Source organism: Dermacentor silvarum, chromosome 6 (genome assembly GCF_013339745.2).
Source record: "Dermacentor silvarum isolate Dsil-2018 chromosome 6, BIME_Dsil_1.4, whole genome shotgun sequence".
In the NCBI taxonomy this organism is placed as follows: domain Eukaryota; kingdom Metazoa; phylum Arthropoda; class Arachnida; order Ixodida; family Ixodidae; genus Dermacentor; species Dermacentor silvarum.
This window is the reverse complement of record NC_051159.1, coordinates 144,626,015-144,648,593: the sequence shown is the minus strand read 5'-3', so window position 1 is coordinate 144,648,593 and position 22,579 is coordinate 144,626,015. Positions and strand designations below refer to the sequence as shown.

Here is a 22,579-nt window from a genome sequence, read left to right as displayed (position 1 = left end):
CTTAAACCCTTTATGCAGGTATAACCTCAACCATTTAGATAAGCGGTGGGGCCAGCCTATTGCCTCCACTGTGCCTCTAAATACTAAATGTGCATGCACTACACTTAATTATTAGCTTGAGTGGAGCACATTAAGAGCCAAGTGAGCGTCTGAAAGTGATAATCATAATAAGTAATGCAGCCATGACAAGAGTCTGTGTTTTGTGCATGTGCCATTGTGTCTGTGTTGCTGCACTTTGTAAGTTATTCATACATACACACATCCATGGCCACATGCAAGGAATGTTGGAAAGGGCTGAGGTGCAGCTTTGGGGGTCTGATATTTCTACACTGAGAAGTGCGGAAATAATCAGCAAATATAGTTCGAACATGCCATGCATAAGTACTTGTGTGTTGCTGTTGTTTGTAGTTGTCTTTTTGCTTTTGGTTCTGGCAACAGTGGCAGCTTTGTCCCTAACATGAGATTATTGTGCTTCCCTAATCCTTTGTTCTTATGCTGCATGTATATATTGTCTTTCTTTGTTAGTTAAAAGCATGTTAATGAGCAAATTACAACTTTTTGTTAGATTGAAAGCATTCTGTCCTTGCGAGTGCAAAGTTTCAGTGTGTGTTTGTAGCATGCTGATCCTCACTGCACTATTATTTATGGTAATAAAGTGCTGCTACATAAAGTGACGTCATTTCTACTTAGTGGTTTGTTTCCCTTCTACTTAATAAGGGTGCTCAGTGATGATTGTGTCATTGTTTTCTACTTGTTCACTGCAGGTTGGGGACATGGTATCGGTGATTGATATGCCACCGGCAGATGAGTCGATGTGGTGGCGTGGAAAGCGAGGCTTTGAGGTAAGCCATCACAACTGTAGTCATCACATCACTGACTGTAGTGCTTAGCGTTCCTTGCCAAAAAAATGAAAACAATGATTGCATGTGCTGGCATGGGAATTACTTAGCAGAGTAATGCAAACTTACAAGCCATGTCCACCATCATCGACCTGTTTAAGTACAATGCAAGATAAAGACCTGTGCCACATATCTTGAGTACCTTCATCCTTATTCAACAGAACACTTCCCATACCTATCAAGTTGCTTTTCGTCACTCCATCTATTTTTCTGTGACCCTCAACGGCATGTCATTTTTCTTGGGACCCAGACTATTTTTCTGATAGACTACTTGTTGCCTGCTCTGTGCAATACTATAGGAATATCACTTGTCCAAATCCACTCCTTGCACTTAATCCAAACTAAAATATCATACGCCCATGTTTAATCTATAGCCCACATTGCTGTCGTTGTACCTACGAATGTTATTCCTAAATTACATTTTCTACTATTACCTTTAATTGATCAATCAGTCAGCTTTATTATCAAGAAATGCAAGCATAATACTCAGACAGATAGCCAACAGACTAATTTCGGGTGCAGATGAAACTGCGTGTACAAGTGAGTCACAGTAGAAATGAATTACATGAATTTTAAACAAAAAGAGAACAAAAACTAGTGATAAATAAACAATTGTAAATTCACAGTGCAATCTTAAATCCATCACCAGCATTGAAGCAGGGGAAAAAAAAATCAACATTAAGCCACAAATCATTCCACATTTTATCGCCATGAAATTTGGCAGTCCTTGTGTTTTTAGTAGGGCACGACACTTCTTGATGTTCTCCCTGGCTCTTACAAACTCCTGACCCCACTGCTGTTTGTTTGTCCCTAGGTTGGCTTCTTCCCAAGTGAGTGCGTGCAAGTGATCGGCGACAAAATTCCTCACAACCTGAAGATTCCCACAAAGCCAGGTGATGAGAACTCATTTATGCACTCAGCATTGTTTCCTCTTGCCAAAATATTTTATGCCTTGGATCTGGAACATGTGCATGTAGTGCTTGAAAATCCCAAATCAAGCGAATTTCTTAAAAATAAGCAGCTGCACCTCTGACTTCATGAGCTAGCTGGCTAGATTTCCAGACTCTTAAGGTAGCGAGCTCTTGTTAGCTGGGTAACCATAATTCTAGCTGAAGAATTATTCACTTGTAGAATTACTATTGTGCTGTTTTTGAGTGAAAAAAAAAAAAAAAAACAATTGTTCTTGGGTGCCTTCATTTTGACATTGTTTGGTAAATAATCCCGTTACAAAGTTTCTATGTACGTGGCATGAGATAGCAAACCCATGGGCTTCCATTTAATATCTTTTTGATGCTGTAAGCAGATATCTTTATTTGTGCTGAAGAGCCTACTTCATTAAGTGTGCAAACATTGTTTTTGTTCTTGCAGCTTTCACACAATTTGATTTAACTTTTCATCTTGTCTGCTACTTTGCCCTTATGTATTGTGTTGTAAATGCTGTTCTTTACATTTGTCATGCGGAGTTACTGTGTAGAACACGAAAAGGCTGTGCCAAGGTATGCATGTAAGTAAAATATCAGGCTAAATTTTTTTTAGTTATGACTAAATTTTAATGTTTGCAGCAAGACATTGTAGTAAGCTGAATTTTGCCATACAGTGGGTGGTAATGGGATGCAAGACCACTTGTAATACCTGGCACACTCTTCAGTTATGAGCAGTTTTATGAGCAACAGTTTTCTTAGAGAATGTCCTTTGGAGTAACAGATGTTTCACTTTTGTGTGTGGCATGTATCGCCAAGTAGGTGTAGGAGCAAGGGCGAAACCCAGAGGGTGAAGCTTGATTTGTATGAGCACACGAAGTTCAGTTAGTCTTTTGCAAACCAGCTGTTGTGTAATCTAGGTTTTCATATTTGTGGAAGTAGGGCCTTTGTACTGGAATCTGTGGCTTGCATAACCTTAATTGCTGGGCTTCTTGCCATAGCTAAAGACCTTCGTCATTACGTGTTCACTGTATTGCTGCCTCTGCAATGGTCTTATTTTTCGGCTGATAGCTTCAGACCCTTTACACCGAGACTTCCCCCATAGCACTGCTGCAGTTGTCATTGCCACTTTCATAATGACTTTCCCCGCAAAGTCTTCACACCGATTGAAGGCGAGAAATGGGAAGCAGTGGTAGCTGAACAAAAAAAGGAGGCTGTGTGAGTGTTGGCTGTAATCACTGTGTGAGTGTATGCACTGCACGAGATTTCACGAAGTATTTGGCTTGGAATGTTGTGCGCTGCAGTGTTGCGGAAGCACGGCAAGCTGATTGCCTTCTTCCGGTCGTTCCTTCTGTCGCGGCCCTCGCGGAGGAAACTCAAGCAAAGTGGGATCTTGAGGGAGCGGGTCTTTGGCTGTGATCTTGGCGAGCACCTCACCAACACTGGTAGAGATGGTTAGTATGTTTCTATTCTCATTATGTTCTCTCAAAAAGCGTAGCATTTTGTGGTTGAAAAGATGGATGTGTGACACTGACATTACACTTTCTACTGGCTGACCAAAATCAGGAGGCAGGCTGAAACCAGCCTACTGATTGAAGACTGATATGTTGCACAAGGAAAAAAAATTCAGTCAAGGATTTTTTTTAACGTCTAATCCGCTAAGCTAAGATTTTAAAGGGGCCCTGAAACACGTTTCAAACTAATCATAGAATGACCTCGCTAATTAAGGACATAATCTCGCGGATCTCATGCTGGAAATATTTTTCAAATCCTTCCAACTATAAGTGGAGTTACGTACCAATAGCTGGCTGACTTTCTCTCTCTTTTCATCTCCGCTAGCGTGCTGTAAGCTACACAGCGGAGAAACCAGTCAAAAGTGTCGCGGTGGCGAAAGGGCTTGTCGCAGCACCCCATGGCAGCCGTTATTAACTACACTATGCAGCACGCCGCTGCCATCTTGAAGGCCACGCGCCACAGACGCAGCTATGCGTAGTGAAAAGATGAAATTATATATTATCTTTTTGAGATGGCAGACATATGTATTTTTCATTCATTTAATTAAAAATTAGAAATTATGCATTACTGAGATTGCTCTTGCGATCATGAAATCAGCCAATAGCTTTGGTACCAACCAAAGCTATTGCCATTTCAGTTGGTTTCGATGACACTGCATGACGACATTGTGGGACCGAGAGCAAGCGATTTTTTTCCGTGTTTGACGGGAGATTGTAAATTTCCTGCTGCATGCAGTGCAGTAATATTTGGCTCACGTGTTCAAAGCAGCTTCTACGATAGATCGGCAGCATTTTCTTTCGGTGTTCAAAAAGTGTATCAGGGGCCCTTAAAATTGCTTCGCTTTGCCTTCTGGTTGTCTGCACTGTTCTACACTGAATTCTGCAAACACCTGATATGAAATAATTGGCCTCATTTGCAGCTCTGAAGCTTGAAGTGCTGGAACCATTCAGAATGCAAATTGTTCATACATTCACTGGACAGAACTGTCCACTTAGGCAAGCCAAGTTTCAGCTTGCGTGTCTGCACAAAGTGCAGGCATGTGAACTTGCTCATCCGAGGAATTTGTACCGAGAATGATGTAGATCTTCTAGAGCAAGCAGTCTGCGCATCGTGCACCAGCGGCTGCCACAGGCACATCGCCATTGCTCGCCTTCTGAATCGGGATCAAGCAAGCATCAACTGCCACCGGCCGCTCCAATAACATTCTGCCAAGAGGCCGGATATCGTTTAGTAAATGGCACTATTTATTTCAAATGTGGAAGAGCAGAGGGAAGATGTGCTCTGTCATGAACTGCAAGAACTTCGTCGGCGGAGACTTGAAGGCATAGGATGAGAATGTGTGTGAGCTTCGTCCCCCTCAGCTGCACAAGGAGTGCCATTGTTTACGACCATTCGTCATTCACACCTTTCCACAAGGCGAGCAAAAAAAGCTCAGCCACGTGTATTGGATTGCCAATTGCAGGCAAAGACCAGCAAATCGATTGTCAGCAATGACTGCCACGCTAACACTGGCTGCAGCAACAACACAACATTACCGCCACCACGCCCTGCACAAAATATAACGGAATGTTGAACTTCTATAAGCATGAAAGTCAGTGCTACGTTCTCCCCATGCAAAGACAACTGACTTACTCAAGCAACCTCACTTTCCATCGCAGCGAAGTCAAACATGGAATAATATGTGGGCACTACAAGGTTTCCTTCTGCGCCATGAATAAACAGCAGGCGAGCGATTGCTCAGCCACTTGCAACATTTTTGTCCATGCATATGGCGAATACATTTTAATATGCACTGTAAATAATTGGAAAACCTTTGGCGACAAGAATGATGTGTTTGAACCCACCGGCGTGGATGAGCAGCTTGCGAACACACACCTATTCCTGAGCGAAGTTGTTTTACATAAAGTTAACGACAGACTTAGAACAGGCAACAGCCTTGGAAATCTACCGCTGTAAAGACTATAATATAAAGGGTATAAAGCAAATATCAGGCTGCTACATTCATCACCTTCAGCGTGTAAGTTTGCACATAATAAAATTGCAAAGCAGACAATGGATGAATGAAAGGTACTTACACTGCCTCTGCAGCTTTAACCAAAGTTTTGTATCATCTGCCCACTCACTGCTCACCTTGGTGATCAAAATAGTGGCTGTCTGAGTCGTGCTTGCCGCCTCCGTGGTGATTTTAAACAAGCGAGGGAACGCTGATTAGAAGGCGCTTAATGGCGGCGCTGTCAGATGACCAAATGTGGCAGCACCCATGGGCATGGTGCTGTAAAAGTTCTATACCCAAAAATGATGACCTAGAGTGCAGCCCTGGATCAGGCATATGAAGGGGGCAAAAAGAGGGACTTGAGAGTCATATGTATGTCCATAAGCAATTCCTTTAGTCATCCTTTGACTTTACTTGTGCTCTATTAGCCCAGATTTCAACTAGCTGCTATTTCTATTCTCTTGTGCACCCTGTGTCCATCCATCTATGTGTGCATGTACATGAATGTTTTGTTAAGCTGTTCGAGTTAGTTTTTGTATGATGCTAGAAAATGACGTTTTCCTGCTTCCAGTGCCCTTGGTGCTCTCAAGTTGTGCCAAATTCATTGAACAGTTTGGGATCGTGGATGGCATTTATAGGTTGTCTGGTGTCACATCCAATATCCAGAAGCTAAGGTGAGTCAAAGAATGATCTGTGTCAAAAAACACACATTTGTCAAAAATATTCACTATTGAGCTTTCTCTTTCAAAATCGAGCTTAGGCATTCTGTGCTTACATTTAAAAAATTGAGCCGAAATTCAGAGCGGAAGTCGGTAAATAATACATCTATTGAGAGGCAGGGAGGAATACTGCAGCATGGTGAGCACAATCATATTTTCTTGTATACTCTCACCAATGTCGGCACAATTAGGAGCTTATAATTATCGTAAAAAGTTGGCTAGGCTACCTTCTGAAAGATGAAGCGTCACCTGGTCCCAAAATGGAATACATAACAGACTTTCGTGTGGGCATTTCCTGTGGTCGCCATGTGAAGTGCCAGACCAAACGTGTTCAGTGATTCAAGCTGTGTCTTATTAGTGGGATGTTTTATGTCAATTTCAAAATTTGTGTGCCAGAACATGTATTAATGTTAAGCAATTTTAACCAAAGTTTGCATGCATGTGCTGAAATGTATGCTGAGTCAAATTTTTAGGTTTCATTTAAATCTGTAGTAGCATTCATTAGGTAACTTTAAGGAAAACCCTAAATCTCTGATATAAACATGCACACAAGAAAAGTGTTCATAGAAAATATTTTTTCTTGTTATTCAGTTGCAACATGCAAATGTTTGCACACTGAGCAGCACATGGAGTTTCATCAAATGTTCTCCCCACCAGATAAGATACCACAAGCATGTATGAACGACCAGGCGTTTACAAGGTTAATGATATTTATGTAATTAAGCAAATGAGTTTTAGCTAACTGGAGCAAATTCTTTAACAAGAAACACAAACCAACAAACTCTACATGTTAAGTTGAGGTATCTTCATGTTCATTGAGGTATTTTCATGTATACCCTTATTCTCTTGAACATGATCAAGTCATTTTCATGTGGGACATGAAGCCACCGGGCTAGCTGCGTGTCAAACAATTCTTGTGGCATCTTGCTTATTATTACTTTGCTTTTTCCAGTACTTGAAAGAAACTCACTGCAGAGGAATTAATGAGCATGTGACTAGTTTTCGAGGCCTGTTAACGATAAACGAATGGCAAATGCTTCAATGGATTTAGCGAAAGTATGGCTTAAGTGATAGATTATGGCCTGGGATATCTCTCAGAATTTGTTCTGTACCAAGAGATTTCAAACATAGTGTGATCAACAAGTAAAGACAGACGTACTAAACTGTCTAACCTTATGTTAGTTCTGGTTATGGAATCAACACCCATGCATCACATTGTGCAGGTCCGAGGATCACTGAATTACAAAGGCTGCTTTCAGTCTGCGTCTCATCAGATTACTGTTTAGTCATTCACACGCTACATGAAAAGCAGTACATGTCACTTTTATTCATAAAGACCTATTTCTTCATTGAAGCATTTATATTTATTACCCGTAGAGCTCTGTTAGAGCATGGTTGTGCAAATGTTTTGTCCTTCTCTTTGTTGCAGGGTAACCTTTGACGAAGACAGGGTGCCAGACCTGAATGAGGAGGAGATACGCCAGGACATACATTGCGTGGCCTCTCTGCTGAAGATGTACTTTCGAGAACTGCCCAACCCGCTACTTACGTACCAGCTTTATGACAAGTTTGTCGTAAGTGAAAGGCTTGCTCTGAGACGATTTTGTTGGCTACTACGTGAAGGTTCGTCTTAACTCCACTCAGACTGCCACATCTCTTCAGGTAGAGCGTAATGGGTGTACATTTTTCTTGCAGCACAAAGTGTCACAGTTGGCATGGAAAGGATGGAGCACGTCACTGCTCGGTCATGTCATTCTTCTCATGTCCCTTGTGTTGTTTTGCACCGCAGGAGTAATGGATCACTAGCTATTTCTGTCTGGGGAATTATAGGCAGCTTGTCAATTGAGCAATGTTAGCGCCATTGCATGCTATCCGGTATCTGTGTGTATGTTGGTCTCCATACACAGCTACCTTTGCTAGTTCCTTCTCCATACTGCGTGGGGTTTTGCTAGAAGACACAAACTGTGAGTAAGGCAAATGCACAAGGGGTCGTCCAACACCCACGTTCATGAACACAATCTCATCCCATTCTATACTTTGTGTAGTTACTTCAATATGCAAGGCTGCACGAAAACTAAAATGGAGCTGTGAGTGCTTGAAAAGAGACTGTTATTGCTAGAATTCACCCAAGTGCCAGATGGAAACTAAGTTCCATTTAGTGTGGCTCACGACTACAACCACTACAAAAACATGTTTCAACGTTCAATTTAACTGCCAGGCAGCAATAGCACGCTTTACCGAGCTTGTTTGCCATAGATTGTTGGCTTCCTATTCAACATCAAATAATGTTTTGTAAGAGTTTTGTAAGAGAGTAGCTGTAAGAGAGACTAGTGCTGTTGCAAGCATTATCAGCTGTTACGTTTTCCCAGATCATGCAGTCTTCTTTTTTAGTGGTCCCTTTAAAAAAAATGTATCAACGGGCGCGCGGTAATGTGATCAAGTACGATGAGAGGGGGTAGGTGTAGTGGGTGCAGATGAGCGTTTGTCTTGCCTGCCCTACACTGCACCAAGGCTGCAAAGGTTATGCGGACAGAGATTGCCTTTGCCTTATGTGTGCTGTGTTCCCGTGCGTTTAGTGCTTGAAGTCGCGAAATCTTGAGTTTCGGAGACACGTTGAAGTGAGAGGCAGATGAAGCATTCGCTCCCCTCTGCCTGCGCTTTTCGTCCCACTGCGAGCGAAGCTATCAACTGTGGGAGAGGAGTAGATGCGAAAGCGTCGCAGGCTTTGCTTCGTACCACTGATGTGAAGATCTCTTCGGCACAACATGAAACTTTTTTGTGGCAGCTGCTGCGATCGCACAAAGAGATTGAGTAAATTTATCATGATGTCAGGACGCATCCACCTTCTGGGGGCTGATATTGAAACCGGTTCATAGAAACAATTACATATAAAATAATTTCGGGCACTGTGACACTTCCCAGTATATTTTCTTGGGCTCAGAGGGTTTGGAGATTAGTTTAACGCAAAATGGGTGGATCCCATGCATATATGTGGGAATCGGTTATATAAGTGAAGTTTACTTGATGTTTACTGAAATGTCCTCACTTTACTTCTCCTTCACTTCACTGTAGCTGATTACACACTCAGGTCCCATTTATTTAACTGCAGTTCTTTCTCCAATCTTGGCTGCTTTTGATGCTGACTGCTTCACTTCTCTGTACTTCACTTCTAGGAAAGGGTGGGGGGGAATAGGCAAAAGAGAGCTCTGCCTTTAAAAAAAATAACAGGCCAAAATTGTCATGCCAATAGCACTCCTTTAACCCTTTCTCTGCCACTGACAATTATAGCCATCATGAGAAAACGTACCTCACAGTGTGAACCAGTAACTAGTATGTCTGCCAGCTTGCTCCTTGTTGCATTTTATGGTGGTGCTTGTCAATGCTAGTGGCACTGTGTGTAGTCTTCTCTTAATTATGGGGTTACTCGAGCGCATGCATTGGGAACAGGGCTGTCTTTGCATTGTATTTCTGGGAAATTGCTAGCAAATTTAGTAAAACTTTCATAATTTCCTGTGGTACAGTAAGTGTTAGAATCAGGAAACAATTCCTTTAACTCTATCTAAGCCATGTTTCTGACTGGCCTTTGGTATTCCGTGTCGCAGGCGGCCATGCAACTTCAGGGCAACAACCAGTTGCTGCGCATCCGGGAGGTGGTGAAGGAGCTGCCGCCGCCCCACTATCGCACTCTCGAGACGCTGGTGCGCCACCTGGCAGTGGTGGCCGCTCATGGAGACCGCACTGGCATGACCGCCAAAAATGTCGCCATCGTCTGGGCACCCAACCTGCTCAGGTTAGTGCTCGCCGTGTCATAGGAGCCATTGTGAAGTATACAATGTCTCCAAACAAAAGTGGAACATGGTATTATCAACGTTTTCAATTTATACACCTGTAGGCTATTGCGATGCTATCAAACCTGGTTATACCGAACTCGCCAAAGAAAAAAAAAAAAAAAAAACACCTACCAGTTCAATGTAAAGCATAATTCAATATAAACTTCTAAAGAATTGGACAACGTAAAAGCACATACCATTTGTAACAGCACTTTATTGATGAAAGGAATTTACTTTCAGTTTACTGTGGCCAGTCTTCTTGTGCTTCAATATCTTTGTTGCCTGGAAAAGCATGCATTTTTCAACAATGTCCAAGGACTTTGATGAGTTGAGGCCGCAGCCTTCCAAGGTCATGCAGAAGTGCCGATACAGCGTGAGCGCACGCACCATGTTGGAGCTGGTGGGCGCAGGATCTGAGTTGTTGTCCTCAATGTTCCCTTCACTCATGTCCTGATTCACGATATTGGCGATGAAGTCCTTGTTCTCAAGCTTTCCGATGTTGCAGTAGCTTCGTCCACGGATGCAAACTTGTTGACCGTTTACCCGTCACAGCTTCTGGAAACAACAACTTCTGGAAATGCTGACAGCTTGCTCCAAACTTTCTACAAACCCGCGATGGCTTCTTTGCACCTGTCGGAACACTTTTCACTGTCGTCATTGGGAATGCAGAAACCAGCTTGACGGTGAAGTTTTGGATTGTTTTCTTGTCAACCCAGGGTGCTGAGACGATGCCAGAATTCTTCTCTCTCTGCACTCGACTCGATAATTTCCAACTTCACGGTGAATGGCAGATTATGCCGCATCATGCTAGCCATCACGCAATATTAAAGGCAACACATGGGAAAACAACGCAACAAAACGATCCTGGCTTGTCCTGCAGCAAGGGGCCAGGATTTTTTTTGGCTGGCCATTAGGGGTGTGCGAATACTCGAATATACGAATACGAATCGAATTGTAACTTCTCGAATAGTTCGATTCGCGAATCGAATCTTAAGTATTCGGTTACTCGAATATTCGTTATATTCGGCGAGCCTAGTTGGCGGGTAATATGCGAAACACACTCTAAATACACAAAGTTTGAATGCCACGAACCTGACAGCACGCAGCTTTAATTGTGGTCGTGACACAGCCGAACGGTGAAACTGAACTAAAACAGCCTTTTGTTTGCGCCGCTCGCACAGGCTGCACCATGTTTCATTTCCTTCACAAGCAAGAGTTGTATACAGTCGCCGACGGATTTTTTGTGGACTCCGAAAATTCGGACGTGTTGGATATTCCAGACTTCATAAATGCACCTTCCGGGTTCCCATAGAGCTAATGCAGTTTCGCGACTGATTTTTTGGACGAATTTAGGCACCCAAGTTCGATTGTCCGGACTAAATCGCTCGTTCCGAGCCACGCTACCCGTTCTTGGAGAACGCCATGTTGGAATTTCGCCGACTTGACCAGGCTTGGCTTTTAGTGGCCCCCTTTATGGCCTCCAAAATTGGGACACGCACGCGCGCGCCATTCTCTCGTCTCGGAGGCCACGTGTGAAATAACGGGGCTCGTTTTTTCGACCACCATGGCGATATCCGTTAACGGAGATCGCCAACGCCGTGACTAGAATCTAGTACACTCTACCGTGACACTCTTGTCGACTGTATGCGGAGACGTCAGTCTTGCGCAGATCCAAGCAAATCTGATCGCCTCCAAGCGTAGTATAAGGCAGGGCATTATTAAACATTTTTTTTATACCACTCTAAGCCTAATAAATTTTCTTTTTAAGGGTGAACGAGTTTTTCGGACTCCGACTTTTCAGACTATATTTCGGTCCCCGCGAAGTCCGGAAAATCGGTCGGCGACTGTATACACTTGAGAGGAATCGGAGACTGCAATTCGCGAGCACAAAAGGAAACCGCCCTAGCGAACTGCGATACTGCGCACCACGGCATGCTGCCTTGGCTGCGTTCCGTCCCCGTCGCTGCGTGGCCGACGCGGGCGGCCCTCGCGCCACCTCTCGGCCGCAGAGCCCACCAATTTCTCTCCTACTTTTGCAAGCCGGATAGAGGTGGCGCCAGTGTCTTTCCCTCCCCCCCCCGTCACCCCACGCGCTCCGCGTCGTTAGCCGTTGGCGTCGTATCACCGGGCAATCTGAAACCACGAAGTCTCGGGCTATCGGGAAGCCGACATGTTCTGTTCCCGAATTTTATCTGCGTTATCTGTCGGAAAACGTAGTCCGACGTCAGGGGCGAGATGACTGAACGAACGAAAAGTGCCATTTGGAAACATTTCGTAAAGAACTCGGCCCAAGAGGCTACGTGCAAAAGCTGTGATATGAAACTTCGAACACCATCGAGTACGACGACGCCACTTGCGAACCATCTCAAGAACAAGCATCTTTCTTTGCACAGTGTGTTTTTGAGAGACAGCGGGAAGCAAGGAAGACCAGAAGGCGCACAGCCGCTCATCAAAAGTGCGCTGAAGTCAGGCAAGGACCTATCGCAGCGCGAGAGAACGGCGATAACCACCAGGATTGCCCGAATGCTGGCGCTCGACCTTCAGCCTTACATCTGTGTCGAAAATCGAGGTTTCAAAGAGCTTATGAACCACATGGAGCCGTTGTACAAGATACCCAGTCGCACGACGTTTTCGAGGACAATCATCCCGGCGTTGTACAGAGACACAGTTACGGCTGTCAAGGAGAGAATGCATGCGGACTTCCAGGAAGGCATAGAGTCGATCTCGTTTACAAGTGACATGTGGACGTCGAGGTCTAACCAAAGTTACATCAGTCTTACCTGCCACTACTTAACCTCCAACTTCGAGATGAGAAGCTTTGCATTGGACAACCGGAGTGTGACCTGAGAGTCACACTGCTTGCAACATCATGGAGCACCTGCAAGCAATGATGGATAACTGGGAGCTGCCACTGCAGGAAGTGTCAGTCTATGTGGTGACGGACAATGCACGAAACTTCCGTGCGGCCCTTAGGGGCATTTCTTGCGTCCCAATGCAGTGTATGGGCCATACACTGCAACTAGCTATAAAAGATGCCAAGGAAGAAACAGCAGGAGTTCCTGCCATTCTCAAGAAGTGTCGCGCAATTGTCGGTCATTACAAACACAGTGCCCAAGCTGCGGCAAGACTGCAGGATTGCCAGCGACGGATGGAGCTCTCAGTTTTGGAACTTATTCAAGACGTGGAAACAAGATGGAACAGCGAGCATGACATGCTCTCACGTCTTGTGCAACTGAAAGAAGCCGTCTGTTTAGAGCTTGCCACCTCTGAGACAACTGTGCCCAACCTAACACCCCAGGAGTGGAAAGCAGTGGCTGGGCTCGTCAAAGCTCTTGAACCAATCGCATCGGCGACCAAAGATCTTAGTGGCCAGAAATATGCAACTTTGTCGTCAGTAGTACCATTTCTCTATGGGACACAAATGGTCCTGAAAGACTGCATTGCAGCCGATGATGACACCTCAGAGTTTGCAAGAAACTTGCTGAAAAGCATGAGGACAAGGTTTCCAGGGCAGGACGAGCAAAAGGAGTATGTGTTGGCAACCGCCTGTGACCCAAGGTTTAAGAACCTCTTTTGTGCTCAAACATTCGAGGAAACAAGGCTCGTGGAGCTTGCAAGAACTGAGTTGCAGAGCTCTCCAGGAGAAGCATCAATTGACTATACTGAAGCGTCAACATCTACAGCTCACAAGGAGCACGTCAGCAGTATCTGGGACAGCATTGAGAAGCTGGCAGCGTCATCAAAAAGAAGACACTCCTTCAAAACAGCCAACATCGAGGAGTTTCAGCGGTACCTTCGAGAGCCCACTTGCAGTAAGGACCAAGACCCTCTAGCATTCTGGAAAGAGACAGGCAAGCAACACTTCCCAGGATTGTGCAAGATGGCCATGAAGTACATGGGCATTCCAGCAACAAGTGTACCAAGTGAAAAGTTGTTTTTGATGGCTGGCAACATTGTTACGGCCCGGAGGGAGAAGTTGACCCCAGATCACGTACAACAGCTGCTTTTTTTGCATGAGAATTTGTAAATATTCGAGCTTCTATTAAATAATTTTGCTATTCGATATTCGATTCGATATTCGGCTTTTTTTTCTTGATTCGATTCGGTATTCGATTCGAGACTTACTATTCGGTATTCGCACACCCCTACTGGCCATTGTTATGATTGGCGTTTAGCAACACTGTTATGACTGGCAGCTCTTCACAACAAAGGATGCTTCACCGGCAAACCTGCAGTTATGGAAAGCCATTCACGTTTCCTCGTCTTTGCAACGCCAAAGAGCTGGCGACTAAACCAGCATCATGTCAAGGTAATTGACAAGCAATTATACATTGCGTCTTCATCTGGTCAAAGACCTGGAGCTGATGAATGAGACGAGCTCTGGAACTCCAAACTGTGAAGGGGTCATTGGCCCCATGCAGCCTGATAATTGCTGCAAAGAGCCTACACTAATTAACCTCGTGGGAACAGTGTCGACCCCAGTTTCACATGAAATTGCACCTGCGTTGCATTGAGGACGAGCCATAGCTTGGACACCAGAGGCGGAGTCCGGCCGCGAGGTGCGTAACCATGGTTGGGCTTTTGCAGACTGTGAGACAGTTCCGATTGGCCGAGAAGACGTACATTGAATTCCCCCAATGAGAGAAAGGGGGAAATGAAGTGCTTAAAAAGTGGATCTTGAATGTTGTGAGAATGTGCTCGTACATGGGAACCATCGCGCAAATTTGTAAATAAACCCTTTTTCTTATCTCTTGGAAGTCGCCCTGGACTTCTCGATCGCCCGGCACGTGGCACATCACCAGCCACAGAACCTTAATGGCCGCTCGGACCCCGACATTGCAACACCACGGCGTGTTTGCGCGTTAGAGCCGCACAGGCGCAGCTGGGCTAAACCATTTTTTCTGAGGGGATGTTGGCAGCTCGCTAGGCCGTTGCGCGAGAAAGCCAACTGGGGCAGTTTTGAGCCATGCGAAGTGAAATATTTTCTCATTGGAACTTTAATGTTCAAAAATTGTTTAATATAACGGATAATTCAATGTAAATGGGTTCGATATAGTCTGGTTCGACTGTATTAAAATGGAGCAAAAGAGACATTTAAGCACTATTTCAAGGTTAGCTTCTGCATGCCTGTAAAAGTTGCACTACCCTCATTGTCACAAGCAACTAAGAAAGAGCAAAATTTAATGACAGTTGTGTGCACTGCCTGCAGAAAGGGAATACATTACTACCATCTCTACAAGTAAGCTAGCTCATAAACCTCACAGTGTTAATGTTAAAGGCTGACTACACGAAATTTCCCTTTCGCTAAATTGGTTGTAAATGAGTAGCACGTACTATTAAAGCAGTTTTGACGAAGCAATAGGGCTGATAAGGGTCTAATTTTCTTATTAGCAGCCTTTACACAGCACCTAAGCAGACAACACAAGCACTAAGTGGTTAGCAGATGTGTCGTAAATCCCAGCACGTTGCCTCCAAGGTTTTTCGGTGTGCTGCGGGCAGCCGTGGGTGCCACCTTGTCTCAGACGTTATACCGGAGAGCTGTGCTAGCTCGCAGTGTTTTGAGTCACGGATCACTTTCATTGAATGGTAACATAAGTCACTGGAGTCACGAATTTTTGTACCATAATTGGTACCGAACTATAACCAAAACATTTTTCAAAGGCTCTGTACATGAAAAACATGTAAAGCAGCGTGTGTCTGGGAATCGAAGCATATGACCGGGGTGTGCCCTCACTTTCGTTGGTGAGGAGGATCCTCAGCTTTCCAAGTGCCGTAGCCACTCCGAAGCATTTCTTGAATTTGCGCCAAACTGCAACTTTGGCCACCAACTTCCGACGACACGGCGCTAGTTAGGCCTAGCTGGTAGGAGTGTCGGGTGGCATGCTATCGGGGGAAGCTCGCCCTTGGTATACCGTATTTGCACGATTCTACTGCGCCACCAATTGTAACACGCAGTTATATTACCACCAAAATATACAACAAATTAACTTGGTGCCGATTCTACCAAACACATCAAGTAATGAAACCTGAGTCGACGCGTACTGTGTTGAAACGATTTTATAGAACATACAAAGACACACAGACACGCACACAGCTGAATCTTAGTGGCTAGTCGCTATCAGAGTCTGACGACACCTCCCTTTCGTGATCTGTACCGCAGAAAATTCATATTCAGTTCCATTTTATGCATTAGAAATGCCAGTCTTCTTGAACGCTAGTGCAACTATCGTCTGCGCCGGGAAGGGCATTCCACATACCATGGACCCACCTTGCCATGTCTCTGAGCGTCGCTTCCTTCAGACGACCTGTTTGATGGCAGTGTGGATAGCTACCTCGCATTGAACTTTTTTGTTTTAGTAAGAATCGGCGTCATTTCTAATTTTGAGTAGAATTAGGTATGATTGTAATGCGCATGCAAATTTGAACCACCTTTTATTAAAGAAAGGTGCACGTTAGAATCATGCAAATACGCTATGTTCGTAGCTGTAGATGAATACACGGAGATAGGGGGTGAAGTCACATGCACAGGTTAAACTGACAGCAGTGTGTATGATGTGTGGTTCGGGAGCGATCAGCCGGCAACTGCTGGGAACACGTATTGGAAAATGTTTTATGCGTGTGAACTGGTAGGAACGCCGAAAGGTCGTGCGTGGACGATCTTCCAAACTGATGAAATTACAGAACGCAGTTTAAACTGGCAGCGTCGCAGAGTTAAAGTTGCACGTGCAATATCTGCACTTCGCGATGATGCACAATGCAACGGGCGAACGTGAAATGCACTGGCGGCCTCGACCGATTTTTTTTTCTGTGGTGCCGGAGTTGTAAAACCTCATCAGGTTGATTTTACCATCGAAATTAGTTTTTCAGGCCTGCTTGATAATTCATACATTTTTGAGACCCCGTCCATGGCCGAAAATATCATTTGGCGACTATATTTACTTTCCGCTCACAAACTGAAGAGCCATAGAGCGACAAGGCGCATGCGTTTGGCGCATATCATGCATCGCTGACAAGCGGCCAGAGCAGCAGGCTTCTTCGTCGCGTAGGCAATCTCCACGCGCCCACTGAGCTAGCACGCTGACGCCGCATTTTTTCCCCCCTCCGTTCCTTGTTCATATGCCCGCTTCACATCTCCTCCTCCTTGTCTACATTGCCCTTGTCATTCTCCCCTCGGCTGGCTCACTTCATTGAGAAGCGCACTCGCTGCCTCGCTTGTGTGCGAGATTTTCCAGCAACTGCATCATAACTGATATTTCATCTCGTGCAACTTTGCTATAAGCAGTATGCATATGCATTGAGTTCTATGGGAAGATAAACGGGAGGCAGAAAATACTGCATTATATCCGGTCCTGCACTATAAGCTTACGTTATAAGTGGTCTGAGATGTGTTTTCAGTTTCAGCATCAAAGAGGTCTTTTTTTGAGAGCTTTTTGCGACGCATCCACTCATGTTTCGCAAGTAAAATTTTGCGTGGAAGTTGCTCTACATCTACACTATCTGAAAGTAGGCTTCTTACGTGGCCCAGAATTTCATTGCAGCTGGCCTTTGAGGAGAGTTAGGGATAAGAAGCATGAGAAAGGTGTCATCTGACGGTGTGGAGCAGTAACTTGCAGTTGGTTGTCATGTAGCAAGCATGGCTCTGGACTGCTGCCTCCTTGGCTACTAGATGATGCCGGCATACACCTCGCTCTGACTCAACTGGAGCTTAGAAGGGTAGTAGTCTGGGCTAGTCTGTTTTCCATAATATAAAGTGGTGCAGCGTGATGCAGGACAGAGCGACACGGGAAAGAGGAGGACGAGCACTTACTGCCAACTGAAATTTTATTGCTTGAAACAGAAGTTTGTATAGAGAAACAGAAGATAAAAGAAGAATATGCAACATAAAACAGAGATATCGTTCTTGTCCACTGTTTGCACAGACGTTGTCTATAAATGCCAACTCCCTTTACGATAAGGCCAGAGATGGCTTACTTATGCACAGGCATGTTTCACGTGCCATACTAGCCGCTTCGACAATGATGCGCTTGCAGTCGTCCATGTGCGTAAAAATTTTGTTTGCTCGGACGCAGGGGCGCAGCCGCATGTGCTACAGTGTAGGGCTAAAAGCCTTCCCTTCCGTTTTTAACATTGTTGGCATGCTTTCACAAACACCTGCTGGTATGGACCACGTAGCATGCACCACAGCTTAAGGGAATTCTGTACATGACTCCCCGCGCACATTCCATGTATCAGTTAGGGCACTTCACTTCACACTGGGCTTTTTGTTTCTTGATAGGGATGCTTCTCCTTGGCACTGGGCAAAGCTTGTGTGGGGCAGAAAAAACTACATGTACACCAACCCACTCACAGATTATTCTAAGTCTAGCATTGAGCATGTTGTTTTGAAAGTGGCATGCCATAGACTGGATGTAACTGGACAGAAAACACTAGGGTGTAACCTTAGCAGCTGACCCTGTAACAGTGCTACAAAGCCAGCTTTTATAATTTGGAATTCTGTAATTCAGATTTCAGTCTAAGTAACAATTTAAAGCCTTTGAGTTCAGTATGTTGATGGTCAACTGTGTTAGGCTGCATCTTTTGAGAATTTTAGGATTCCATCAAACGTGGATTTGTGGTGGTGAAATCTAGTTAGGCCTTTCTAAATCTATGTTTCATACATAGATTTAGAAAGTGATGATGATGATGATGATGATGAAATCTGTTTTATACATTTGGTGTACCTCTGGCATACATATATTTATTTTTTATTGAAGAACCAGCCAAATAATGCCTTAAATTTGCATGTATGCTGTGGTATTGGCAAATGCTGCAGGTCCAAAGATCTGGAGGTGGCAAGCGTTGGTGCCCTGCACGTGATAGGTGTCCAGGCGGTGCTGACCGAGTACCTCATCTGCTACGTTGATCTCATCTTCAACGACAAGATGCCGACTTATCCAAGCAGCCCTGAATCCGTAGAGAGTGAGCCTCACTTTGATTCTCATTGCCCCATTTTTCAATAACTTTATGATCTTCACCCGTGTTCTCAGTCTATCACTTTGAGGGTCACTTTCACTTTTGTGCATCATACCCAGTGTTACTACATCTATCTGGAGCTACAGGCGTGCTGTTATCTGGAGCTACAGGCGTGCTGTCAGTGGCTTAGCCAATTGTCACATACTGAAAATAATCTATTCAGAATACAGCTATTTGCACATGAGTTGCCAATTTTTCTTTAACCCTTTAATGAATGGTCAGACATACTGTTCCTTCTTGCCTCAGCTTCAAGGTACCGCCGAGCTTCCATCACATCTTTTGATTTCGTTCTGTTTCTATATGCCTAACAAATATTTGTCCTTGGACGTTTATGTTAAGACAGAATCGTATTACCTAGTGGCCACACTACTTCATTCTTAGGCAGATTTGTCTGTACAATTCTTGATCAATCTATTTGATGACACATTTATGTCAAATGCTGTATTGGTACTTTAATTTGAATAATTTATATATCTGATAAATCAAGAATATGAGGTGCTAAAAGATTTGAAGCATTGGAAGTTATCACGGGTCCTTTGTGCAAAGGGGGAGTACTAAGTTGGTACGGAAAGAAGCAGTGACGATGAACAGGAAAGACGGGTGTTCTCTGCTTTTTTCCATACCACCTTGCACAAAATGTTGCACCAACTAGCTCAGCAATTAACTATCTTGTGTCCTTTTTTTTTTACAGGCACTCCTCGAAGGGGCAGCAGGCCCAAGTCTCTGGCCATCTCTACCCCCACCAAGCTGCTTTCACTAGAAGAGGCCCGCTCACGGGCGTTGTCGTCAAACTTGCCTGGCAACCCACAGCAGAAGTACATCGATGTGGGTGGTGGACCCGAGAGTCTGCCAGCCAAGTACCACACAGTCATTGAGCTACCCCATGGGTGAGCAAACAGCACAACACTGCATTTGTGCTTAGCTTCCACATTTATGAGGTTTCTTGCATGTCATGCAGAAAAGATAGTTGGGGGAATGGGTATGTACCGAGTGTTTCATAAATAGGAACATCAGGTATGCATGACTGTTCCAGCTAAGCCACGCGCAATAAAATTTCGCACAGAGGTAGCATTTTTCGGTGGTTTAATTGAGCACCATGTTTTAAAAGCATTACATGCCTGTTCTGTCTGGGTGCACATTAGACTGAAGGGCATGTTAGAATTGGCCAAATACCCGCCGCAGTGGCTTCAGCTAAGGCATTGCGCTGCTGAGCACGAGATCGCGGGATCAAATCCCGGCCATGGTGGCCGCGTTTCGATGGAGGTGAAATGCAAAAACGCCCATGTGCTTACGTTGTAGTGCACGTTAAAAACCCCAGGTGGTCAAAATAATCCGGAACCCTCCGCTACGGCGTGCCTCATAATAAGAACTGGTTTTGGCACGTAAAACCCTAGAAAGAAGTAGAATCGGCCAAATAGTGCCAAAAGAAGCAGCTGTGTGTTTCAGTGTTCTTTCTGCCTCTTGTTAACTCGACCTGCTAAATAATTCTATCAGTTTTGTCGGTCCTGTCTCGGTTGAAATAATGGAAGTGAACTATACTTCGTTATATCTGATAAACTGGGCCGGTATTTTGTAGCGATGCCTTTCCGGTCATAATGCCTTTTCACGCTTATCGCGCTTTGTCAGTGGTCGGAGCGACGGTCCGCTCGCGTTATCAACGGGATCAGCCGGCCGTGAGCGGTGGATGATAAGACTAGAGTAGAATAAGTCATAATGCCTCGCTACAGAATTGCGGCCCTGTTGTATTCATGTTTGTTATATCGAGGTATGACTGTATTTCAATCATTATTGAGGCATGAAAGGGAAATAAAAGGAAGAAGGAACATTTACAGCTGTAGGTCTGTAAGGTTCTGCAAGCTATCACTGTCTCTTCTCCATAATTTTTCTCAGACAAGCTACTCGCTTTCTACATCACTTGAAAAGGTTTGCAAGAAGATTTGCAGGTTTCTCTTTTTTTTTTATGACGTATTTGTAAACTTTAGAAATGGGAACAAAAGAACATGTTTATGAGTAGTTGGGCCTGTTGAGAGATGAGTCGCCAACTTCCATCGCATTACTTTTGCAGCTGTTCATATTTTCAATTAATGCTACAGTTGGTAGCTACACTGCTTTCACTGTAACACCCTAACATCATGCACATAATGCCATGTGTCACTCTGTCAAAATGTACTTGCGTAAGTGAAATTATATTTGTTGTCATCACAATCTTGTGGCTCTTGCTGATTGTCTTGTCTCTGTCTGTTGGTGCAGAAAACGAGGTAGTGGCAAACTCAAGAAGTCCCCGCTGGGATGGAAGTCATTCTTCGCACGTGGCTGGCACTCGGGCAGCACCAGAGAGAAGGACAAGCATGGACCGGGCCTGCGCAAGGCCAGCACTGGATCGTTGCCTCACCACCAGAGCCTGCCAATACAGGTGAGGGCAGGTGCAGGGGATTTCCAGTTCTAGGGACGTTGGCCCACATAGCTTTGCGTTTACGTCACTGATGAACCTACAGACCAATTGTGCAGAGAGTCTTTGAGATCCCCATATGATGCCATCTTCAGTCTGTCGTCGGCAGATTTGAAGCAAGAATGGCAACGCACAATAAATGAGTTCATATTTAGGCATTTCTAATGCGAACTTCTTTTTCTAAGAAAATAGGTCTGAAAATTGCCTATGCGTTACAGTTGAATAATATTAAAAGAGACATTATTTTATCTGCTCAGCTTGCGCTAACAGAGACATGTTATGTGCTTTCGGTCTTGTGTGCATTGCAGGATGAACTGACGAAGTGGTGTAAGTCTAGGCGTAGTCCACCATCTCATTTGCAATGGCTGCGGAGTTGTTCAAGAAATGCGGAATATTAGACACAGTTGTCTGCATGGAGGACAGCATGTAGCCCATAGCAATAAAGAGCTGTCCAAGGGTGATTACGATAAGCATTAAGTGTAAACAACATTACATTCAGTGAAGGCAAACTCTGTAGGTTTATATCAGAGGTGTGAAATTTTCAATATTGAAGTGAATTCGAATAATAAACATCAAAGGCGAATCGCATTGAATATTTTTCAAATATTTTTCAGCTAGTTCCCCCAGGATCGTGTCTGCGTGTAGAAAAAACTATCATCATCAGCATTGGCTCAAGCGTCGTCGTCTTCTTCCGCAGCTGGCTCGTTGACGCCCCTCAGTTTGCGCTCGTGTCGTTGGATGCCATGCCGAGCACGATCGCGTGCCGATCACACGCTCGTGCTCAGCACGGCATCCAACGACACATAGAAAAACAACAAAACAATGCTTAAAATAACGATTTCGGCTCCATGTGCGTGTTGTTTTGGCTCCATGTGCGTGGCGGTTTCCCGCCAGTTGTGCCTTGGCACAGGTGTCAAAACGGATGATGGGTGGCCCATTGTTGTAACCCTCGCCACCACTGATGCCTCTTTCACAATTGTCGCGATACTCAGCGGCAGCACGTCCCACCAATCATTGTGCCCCTTTGTCTCATGACGTAGAGATTGCGCTAGCGCTGTTATCAGCAGTTGCCCTTTGGACTTGCTTTGGGACGGATGCTCGTTTAACCACATCTTCCAGGATCCTGACAATGCCGGGCAGTGTGCCGTAGCTATGAGCGCTGTGGCTCATACGCTAGTCTATGACGATGGGGCAGACTTGGCATAGCAAATGCACTTCTTGGCCATCGCACTGGGGGAAAAC

At 44.7% G+C, this 22,579-nt stretch overlaps 1 protein-coding gene across 6 annotated transcripts in view; it reads left to right on the top strand.

The window, feature by feature from the left end:
* The window catches only part of LOC119456126 (uncharacterized), a 241,705-nt gene that overhangs the window by 204,716 nt on the left and 14,410 nt on the right, over positions 1-22,579 (top strand). For all 6 annotated transcript variants that reach the window (XM_037717734.2, XM_049669556.1, XM_037717735.2 and 3 more), the window contains 9 exons: positions 765-842; positions 1,714-1,792; positions 3,124-3,273; positions 5,899-6,001; positions 7,476-7,620; positions 9,649-9,836; positions 18,689-18,834; positions 19,580-19,775; positions 21,139-21,301. In XM_037717734.2, coding sequence (XP_037573662.1) covers positions 765-842; positions 1,714-1,792; positions 3,124-3,273; positions 5,899-6,001; positions 7,476-7,620; positions 9,649-9,836; positions 18,689-18,834; positions 19,580-19,775; positions 21,139-21,301 — 1,248 coding nt within the window. The remainder of the gene's footprint in view (positions 1-764; positions 843-1,713; positions 1,793-3,123; positions 3,274-5,898; positions 6,002-7,475; positions 7,621-9,648; positions 9,837-18,688; positions 18,835-19,579; positions 19,776-21,138; positions 21,302-22,579) is intronic.